At 33.1% G+C, this 10198-nt stretch overlaps 1 protein-coding gene across 2 annotated transcripts in view; it reads right to left on the minus strand.

The window, feature by feature from the left end:
• Window positions 1-10198, minus strand: part of LOC129005292 (cGMP-dependent protein kinase, isozyme 1-like) — a 102874-nt gene that overhangs the window by 12126 nt on the left and 80550 nt on the right. For both annotated transcript variants that reach the window (XM_054434143.1, XM_054434144.1), the window contains exons 2-3: window positions 2507-2676; window positions 760-902 (exon numbers count right to left, since the gene is read on the minus strand). In XM_054434143.1, coding sequence (XP_054290118.1) covers window positions 760-874 — 115 coding nt within the window. In that variant the 5' untranslated portion in view covers window positions 875-902; window positions 2507-2676. The remainder of the gene's footprint in view (window positions 1-759; window positions 903-2506; window positions 2677-10198) is intronic.

The following is a 10198-nucleotide window of genomic DNA, read 5'->3' on the forward strand; positions in this document are numbered from 1 at the left end:
GCAGTTTGCATGCAGCGAGCAGCGCCACTAGGAACCGATCAGTCGGTGTTTTGGCGCTGCATGCTCAGTTTTCGCATTAGCAGAACACACGTCCAATTCACATGGTTATTGCAAAAACTCTAATGTATCCATTACTCCATACCGTGATAAAATAGAGAGTCGCTCCTAATACAGACAGAATCACGCCATCTACTATTCTTTATGTCACAGTGCTTTTAGAATGTCGTGTATTTTATAAATTTCTCTGTATTCATGCAGTACATCATTTCTGGAACTTCTCTAACTGTTCGAAGACTTGTTTGATGATAACTTTTTGGCGTAAATAAGGGGGTAACCAATATTATTTTCTTCATCCTACCGCATTTCATCATCCGACGACGACGTCCACATTTTCCAATGAACTGAGCACCACAAAGCCTCTCACCTTGCTACTAGCACATGCCCTGCCCATGCAGCGTGCATGCATCCCGCACAGTGCTACTGGAATCAAAATGTTAGTTGCACGTGCGAGATGCATATGTGTGTACCCCGCCTTAATGAGTAATCTACATCTTAGACCTACAGATATCTTGAAAACAGCACAACCATTTTGAGTTTTGATTGTATTACCATACTATACCATTGTTAAATTTAAGGTTCAGCAATACTGATATAAATATATTTTAGGCTACTTTACAAAGTCAATAGAGGAAATCTCTTCTTGTATAGTGTATGTATGGGGTTATGGCCCTTTAATTGTATTGAAGATATATATCTCACCAACTTCTCCCTCTCGGATGAGATAACTTCCCTTGGGACACTCTCGGGGATACATAGACTCCACCAGCTCCCGTACTTGACTCAGGTCCAGGTTTTTCAAGAAGTCATTGTCCATTATTGCCTCTTTGATTATCTGTTTGGACCTAAGGCAAAGAAAGAAGAGCTCTTTAAAAGTATGCTAAGTTAATTGTTTTTTTGATCTGAAAATGTGGAACCAATTACTGCTTGAGATCTTGATGCAGTGAAATGAATAGTATGTTTCCGTCAAATGGGGCTAAGTGTCTCTTTTCAGCACAAGCTTTAGTTTATTGACCGAGACAAAGCTAGCGAAATGAAGGGTCGGAAAGGCATTTGGTTGATGAGATCAAATATCCATACGATTAGTCGTATGGCACTTTTATTTAAGAATTTAACTCACAAATAGTGAAAGTTGTGTACATTGTTTACTTTGAGAAATTAGCTCCAAAAGATTAACATCCAATTTTGATATTATATATTTCAACAGCTATTACAGTTATAAATCAATCTACATATTGATAGAGGTGTATATGTTGCAGTTAAATATACAGGGTGTTTCAAAATTGTCTGGATATATTTTGTCGACTTGTTCCTTGGGCTAGACAAACATAAAATGCCATATAAGTATGGGTCCAAAATGCCTAGATTTCTGTTTGTCGGTCTGTTTGTGATTTTTAGGAATTATTTTATTTCTTGAGCATTTTTCGAGATATAAATTTCAAACTTGGTATAAATGTGTATTTTAGTTGGTAAAAAAAGCTTACAAAGTTAGGTTCCATTATCTCAAGCCGTTTTAATATGGTGCCCATTTGAAATCTTTAATGCCAAATTTCATGAAAACCGTAAATAGTATTAATAAAATTGTTCTTCAGATCAAAAATATAGAAAATGTAAGTTAAAACCAAATGAGGCATTGTTTGTTAAAATCGGATGACAAACAACCGAGTTATCAGTTTTTTTGTACATTCGGTTACGCAATTTAATAGGACTTCCATATTGTTTATTTGTTATTTTACAGAGCAGTCTATGGTAGTCCTATTAATTTGCGTAACCGAATGTACAAAAAAACTGATAACTCGGTTGTTTGTCATCCGATTTTAACAAACAAAGTCTCATTTGATTCGGACTTAAATCCTCTATATTTTTGATTGGAAAAATTTTCTTAATATTTATATTTCATGAAATTTGGCATTAAAGATTTTAAATGTCCGCCATATTTAAACGGCTTGAGATATTGGAACGGAACTTTGTAAGCTCTTTTTACTTACTAACATATACATTTTACTATATATAGGCATTTTATGTTTGTCTTAGCCCAAGGAACAAGTCCAGAAAATATGTCCAGACAGTTTGGAAACACCCTGTATATGCTACAATGTAGATGATAATAAGAGCAAATAAAGTTGATGAAAAAGTAATATAATATTTTTAAATCAGAACTTTTTTGTTCTTGAAAATCAGATTACAAAGGGAAACACATAGTCCAAACGTCCTCAACTCCAACTGATTTTTCTTTGCCCAGGGGATTAAAAGAATTACTATAGGCCCACAACAAAAGTATTGAACATGTTATCACAGCAAAACCACAAAAATATCTATATTTCCTTTTCACTTTTGTGCTCTGTAAACATTCCGTATTCATGTGAGAGCCCTGTATATTTATTTAGGAGTTGATCCAACTTCAATTGTGTATTTTACAATGAACCAATATGCATGCAGTTAAACACACCTGAAGTCCTTGTCGAATCTTTGTATCTGGATGTCTGTTGCCGTCTGGCCAGACTGAGAACTCTCAGCTGAAACTCCTTGCTTCTTGTGAGCCGCTCCTGAAGACTGGCCATGAAGAGAGGAGAGCAGATCAATGTCTCCAGAGAAGTTTGATGCCTGCTGCAGAACACTCTGAAACAGTATCAAGTATGCTAAGTCAAGCTAAACCTGTTCAAGGGTACATGCAGCGGACCTCAACAGCTTTAAGGAGGAAAAACACAATAAAGCATAGGATAATTAAATGGCCCCGCCGCAACATACCTGTAGACTCAGCGAATTTACATTTACATAAATAGATTTCCACTAAAACATTCCCTTAAAATTGTCCCCTATTGAAATAACATTAATTTAAATTATTACTTAGGTTTGCTGCTACAGAGGTGGTAGTGAGGTGTGTTTTTTTTATTGAATGGTTGATGGCTTTACTTTAATACTTTAATACTTTTTAGTGAAATGGCAACCATACAAAGTAGGTATTTTAAGCCAAGTATGAATGGAGATGAGTATGTACATAGACAAAAAGAATTTTTTGTCTATGGTATGTAGGATGAGTGGCGCGATCTTGTAGTCTTGTTAGTAACTAAGGCCGACATATTCCATAGACACAGCTGTTAATTAATAGCCCAAACAACTAATGGCAACTAAGGGACCTACAGTTTATAGTGGAATCCGAACAACATTTTTGCCTTTGATGTATACGAATTGAGGCGTCGAGAGGCCAAGGGAGATATGTGACTTTTAAAAAAATGTTGTCATGGTAACGGGTTTTGTTAAAAAAGGGTGGAATTTCAACAAATAATTCACTTATATCCCTTGGCCTCCAAACTAAACACCTAAGAGTTGGAAGCCAAGGGGTATATATGAATTTATTTTTATTTTTATTTTATTTTTTATGACCATGAAAAAAATACAATGACATTTTTTAAAAAGTCACATATCTCCCTTGGCCTCTCGACGCCTCAATTGGTCTAATTATCAGGCTTAGTACATAAAAAAACAGTACTTTCCTGAGGGAACATTCATTATTATCGATGATTTTTTCTTGATATATCGATATTTTTGTTTTCCTTTACGATACATTACAAATTGACAGCTGATCTTTAGGCTAAAATATAGTCTACTAGCAGAGCACCCGTCCTTCGTACGGGGTTGGTATATAAGTATAAAATGCTTATTGCAGTTATACTTTGCGTTTGCAATGGGGGGAGGCCACAGTTTGATAAAATTTGGTTCATAAATATACGGTTTGATATAGAATAACACATCTACCATTGCCATAATGTTCTACCACTGCACCTAAACATTAGAAAAAAAAATTATCAAACATTCACACAATATCACAAATTATTCATTAAATTAAAAACTCAAACCTAACTGTAAACAATCTTACTTTGACAGTTCTCATTGTGTATCACAGCTTTTTGTTGCTGCTTGGTTGAAATTAGCTGTTGTCGTATATGCAAAAACAAAATAATAATAGTGCTGCACCCTGTTGGGAAACCATATAACTTTTTAATGCTATTGCATATTATAGAACCATCTTGTAAAGTTGAAACAGCTGACTAAATTCTTTAATTCCCTTTAAATGTGAATACTCTTAAGATTAACATGGGGAACTACATAGCCACTGGGGTGGAGCCCAAAAGGATTTTTGAGATAAAAGTATGCCATGCCAAATTTCAGCCAAATCCGTCCAGTAGTTTATGCGTGATTGAGCAACACACACACAAACTTTCAGATTTGTAATATTAGTAAGATAAGATTATATGGATTATGAAATGAAACTGTTCTAAGCTAATCTATCTATATATATTACACGCTAAGCCGATTTTTGTAAACAGAACTCCTCCCACATTTTTGGACCGATTTTGATGATTAAAGTGTCAAAAAAATTGCCCTGATCTGTAGTTTTTCAAAGTGTTTTTGGTTTTTTGAAATCTTTATTAGTTTGGGCAGGATCTTCCATCAAAGTTGGATTTTCTCCCATAAGATTAACATGGGGAAATATAAATATTTAATTGGAAACTTTGTCTCCACTAATTTGAGAGAACGGCTGGACGTAGAAACTTGGTAAAGGTATCCAAAGAAAGGCCTTGGTCTGTAGATGAGTTGTCAAAAGAAACACGAAGTAAATTCCCTTAGGGCTCTGCCCCAGAAGCTTTTAAAGATACCTTGACAAATTTGTTTACATTTTGGGCATAATAATCAGCGAACACATAACAAAATAGAAGCGCTACTCGGAGCGCAGGAGCGTGGCAGTCTGACTAGCCGACGAAACGGACAAAGATGGCGGCGCTAGCCTAGTCCCGACGTCTGCAACGCGCTGGTTGTCTGCTATGCCTGCTAAAAATACTTTTGTATAAAAATTACTTGGGTTTTTCTGGAAGTACATTGTCATATTATTATATTGTTGGAAATATCTTGTAGTAAATCGATTGTTTTTACTGTATTATTGCCAACATAAAATTTATCTAATGAAAACCTTTACCCTCAAGTTCCTATAATGAATTATTTCTAACTGATTAGACAAGCACAAATTCGTTTAATCAGAGTTTACTTGGCTATTTCCAAAGTAATGGTTTAAGAATCGTTTAGGTTGATGTTAGCCTCCGGATTACCAATAAACACAAACATAATTACTCTATTTTAATGATAAATTAAAATAACAATAACCAGCATGTACTCTGGACGGTTAAAAAAAAGAGTAAACTATAATAGAAATTAAAACTGGTCTTAATTTAAGTAGTGTTACACGTTACGAAGTAAATTATTTATAAAAAAATAATTGAATAATTTATGAAGAAAATAATAATAATTCTTTTGAGTCTAGAATCAAATAAGAGATTTATAAATCTTAAGTTATTGTCATTCTTTGTGTACTTGAAAATGTCCTTAATATATACAATATTACAGTACAACAGTATAAATAAAACATTAAAACACTGCACGCTAAATGTATTGACGACGGCCCGGCGGGGCAGCGCGCGTGGCGCGGAGCAGCGGCAATGGACCCCTTTTGTACCTGATATTTTTAGAAAACCACGCAGGATAAAAATGTTTGGTGAATCGGATAGTTAAATTTGGTTATTTATCCACAACTTTCCCGCTGACGAAATTACTCTGACCAAAAAATAAAAAAATTCCTCGCAATACAACTTTTTCATGTCTGAATGTGAAAAATTAAACTACATAAGTAATACAAATATTAATAAATCAATTACTATCATAACTAATAACTTTATATTAACACCATCGTTTTCCTCAGTATCATATCTACAAGTGTGCAAAATTTCAGAATTTTTGGTCAACTATTAATGTTGTTTATGATCGTGTATTTGTCGCGGGGTTTTTAATGCGAACTGTGCTCGTGGGTCTTGGATTCAGGCTGAATGACGGACCAAGATGGCGGATTTGGCCACACTTTCAGTGCATTTGGTTAAACGCCGTGTCCTCTCTATTATTATTATTATTATGTGCTCGCTGATAATAATCCTGTTAATGAAACAGCTGTTGATTTTTCAATTGTGTTTTAAACAACACACATTTATTGGGAGTTACTAAATTGTCCAAAAGAAGTATTTGCAATGCTATTTTCTGATTTTAAAATTTATTTTCTTCTGTATCATGTCATGTTTTGCAATATAACATTCCATTACGAAATCAGTGGAAATTCCTTTTATCACCGAACTCTTACAATAATTTCTTATTGAACTATCTTATATCTGCTGTACGGGTTGTTGTCTGCCTTTTCCCCCACTTTTGCTTATATTTTATCATATTATTATACATATAGGTTCACGAGATTATTGTTATACATGTTTTCAACCATTGGAAAAATTATACAAGTGCAGAAGGGCACGTTGCCCCCAGTGTCCATATTTTGCTAAATTAATAGTAGTTTACAGCAACTGGATAAAACAATTTACAATATTTATGTAGAAATATGTGCATGATTTAGAAAGTCATTAAGCTGTAAAACTGCAATTTACTACAGACTTTTCAGAGAGGTTACTTCGATGTTGTTAATTCAACTTAGTGAAAACATAACATGGATAAGTATACAAATAAGAATTTGAACTCTTAGAGAGCCTTTGAATGTTATTAGAATTACGAAATGCGTTGTGCATGTTTACTAACGCTACTCAGCAACAAAAACCATTTAATTTATCTCTAAAAATATATTCTTAAAGTGCACTGGAGCAGCCTCGAAAATACTATGTAACTTACCCATATAGTTACAAAATGCTCAAACTCACACTGTGACATTTATAATTCGGCTTAGGTATATTTCTCCAGCAGATTATTATCTGCAGAAGAAGTTTATTGTGCTCTTATCGTGTGTAATAACATCCAAACACAGAAACCTGGCCTTAAATGGTACCTATCTTGACAGATTATTTGAAGTGATCTATATTACAGACCGTGGCTCACTGGGTTGTTAATATGATTTAAAATAACACGGCATTTTGGCTGTAAAAAAGACACCAAGAGTAAATACTATTTAAGCAGCTACTGTCATGACAGAAAGGTCATATTCCTGTTAAACTTGATCACATCATCCTTTATAAGATACTTTGTTTAACAATGCATGTAAACGTCAATATTGACGTAACAGCCAATTTACAGTATTTATTGCTTTTTGGAAATGGGGCATTGTTATGTAATTTGAATTATTTGTTGCCAATGAAGCCGCACAACCATATAAACGAGGAGGTCCCTAACAGTTTAAGAGTAAAAGCAACCTTCACTTCAAATATATTCCACTAGATCCACTAGATCCTAACTTTCCGTAGATGAATAATAATTAGCTTAAGCCTTGACAGTGACCGTCGATTTCGACGGGTTTCACCTAGTATAACATAACCAACCAAACTTTCTGTACCACTTAAAAATCCATTTTATAGCAGAAAAGGTGATTGGAGAATATTAAGCGGAGTTTTTAAATGTTACAGCAAGTTTGGTTAGTTTTGTTAGGCTTAGAAAAGTTTCATTTCAATATTTTTTTAAATTATTGTTTGTTGATTCTGAACAATATTTATTTATCGTAGTTTGTCAGCTGATATGTTTCAATTTGTCAATATCGATGTATCGAGAAAAATCATCGATAATAATGAATGTCCCCCTTAACAGGAAGTACCAAAAAACAAAATTGCCAAATTAGATTAAAATATATCCATAAACAAGCAAACTACACCAGTTTATTTAGCCTACTGTATTCTCAATGAGAATAACATGGACATTTTCAATTGTAACTTAATTGATATTTTCTCTGTAAGCGTTAGGCATAAAACAAAGCTTCAATTTGCTAAATTATTTCTTTTTTAAGGTCTACAAAATAGTTAAGTAACCATTATTATTATTATTATTTATTTATTTATTTATTTTTTATAGAGAAACCCCCATTTTTATCCAATTTAACTCCGTTTCCATGCTCAGATCATGCTGGTTCGAGAACTTGTTAGAATAAACATAAGTTTTCATGTTTTACCAAATTTCATCAGAATCGGATCATTTTCGCTTGAGTTGACACACATATAAATTTGAACAGAGTGTGATTTTTGTCTTCTGGGGACCTCAAAACATAAAGTAAACGAGTCCCGGGCCCAGGTCTTACCATAAGACCTACGGTAATAGCTAGCTTATTCCCTATACAGGGTGATTGATATAAGTGTGCCAGCCGTTTTATTCGCAAACTATAAGAGATATCAAAAAAGTTAAATGGTAAGTGCCTTGGCCTTTTTATTTAAAAAATTGTAGTAAAGTCGGAAAAATTATTTTAGCCGCCATTTTTCCAATATGGCCGCCAACTTTGATTTTTCTTATGTAACACCCTGTATTTTATGATGTATTCTTGTAGAAAATGTAATTTTAAGACGATTTTATTCTTGTGATTTTTTTCATAAACCTAACCGTTTCAAAGATAATAATGGTAAAATTTTTGAAATTTTTGCATGAGAAAGAGTTTCGATACAGGCCTAAGCAAGAATGCCAGCTGTTTTATTCGAAAACCATTCAAAATTTCACAACTTAAACCATTATTATCTTTAAAACGGTTAGGTTTATGAAAAAATCACAAGAATAAAATCGTCTTAAAATTACATTTTCTACAAGAATACATCATAAAATACAGGGTGTTACATAAGAAAAATCAAAGTTGGCGGCCATATTGGAAAAATGGCGGCTAAAATAATTTTTCCGACTTTACTACAATTTTTTAAATAAAAAGGCCAAGGCACTTACCATTTAACTTTTTTTGATATCTCTTATGGTTTTCGAATAAAACGGCTGGCACACTTATATCAATCACCCTGTATATGGAAAATTCGCTAAAACAGAATAACTAATCTAATATATCCACTAATCATAAGCATCAGTAGCATAGAAGCTCAATAAATATTAAGGCTCTATAATAATAAAGATTGGTAAAAATTAATTATTTTGACAAAATAAGTATGTATATGTGTGAGATTTGATTTTCTATTTTTCAACAGTAACAACTGATTTTTGAATTTCTCAAGTTTAAGTCTTATAAAGAAGAGGATTGTTGAAACAGTGATTAATGCTAATGAAAACGGCAGAGGAAATTAATTCAGGAATAACGATAAGCTAACAGTTGTACTGCTTGTTATAATCAATAGCAAGTCTCCGAGTTTTCAGAGACAGAACTATTAATACCTTAGCATGACTGCTTTTTTGTAAAATATTTTTGAAAGAATTTCTGATTTTAGTTAGTGCTCACGATTCAACAATCCTAGCTGTTATAGTGGATCTTCAAAAGATCTTCCTCCATAAATGCTCTCCCAACATCTTACCTTCACTGATTTTAGTTTTTGATGTAAAGGGATGGGGTTTTTGATATATCTGTCAATCTGTCTGTATAAATAATATGCTGATTACATATTAACGTAACTAACTATCAAAAGGTCTTAATTATTGAACAAATCAAAGAATTACAAACCTCATTATTATTCTTTTCATGTTTACTAAATATCAATATGAATACGAGCTCAATAGATATACACAGGAATGAGAATGTTAAATTTTGGACAATAGTTTGACCCGTTTACTTTTTTTCATTTAGGCTGTTCAACATAAACCAGACCATAGTTGTGGGGCATTAGTTGGTTAGGTTATATAAAATAGCTATGGATAAATTGTGCAAGTTAACTGAAATAAATTTAAACCAAAAAACGAAACATCTTGGGATCAGTTACCATGTTGTTTGTGTAGTAGGACACATGATGTCATACATATCACAAATGGGGGATTATAGAGACATTCATAAATAAGAATATATATTAAGAAAGTATACTGTTCTGAAAAATCTTATATATTTAAAAAAGTGGTTTTCTTTTCCGAGTTAGCTTGCAAAGCACAGATTCATATCAAGCATCGGCATATATTTATCCACTGTATTACTCAACCACTACACTTAAATTTGATTTATTTTTGAATTCTTACTTCCATTTTAGATGTATGTATTTCACCAGTTATAATTATATGATCCTATTTAATTTGGTCTAAGAACCTTCAGTGAGATACCGGCTTTCATTTAAGCTATTAGTTATTCAAATCGGACGAGTTTCAAACAAACGCAAGGTGAACAACCAGCATATAAACTATTTTAAAGGTTTTTCTATGATTAAAAATCAAT

Source organism: Macrosteles quadrilineatus, unplaced genomic scaffold (genome assembly GCF_028750875.1).
Source record: "Macrosteles quadrilineatus isolate MER2022 unplaced genomic scaffold, UCM_ALF_1.0 Scaffold_19__1_contigs__length_3004403, whole genome shotgun sequence".
NCBI lineage: Eukaryota > Metazoa > Arthropoda > Insecta > Hemiptera > Cicadellidae > Macrosteles > Macrosteles quadrilineatus.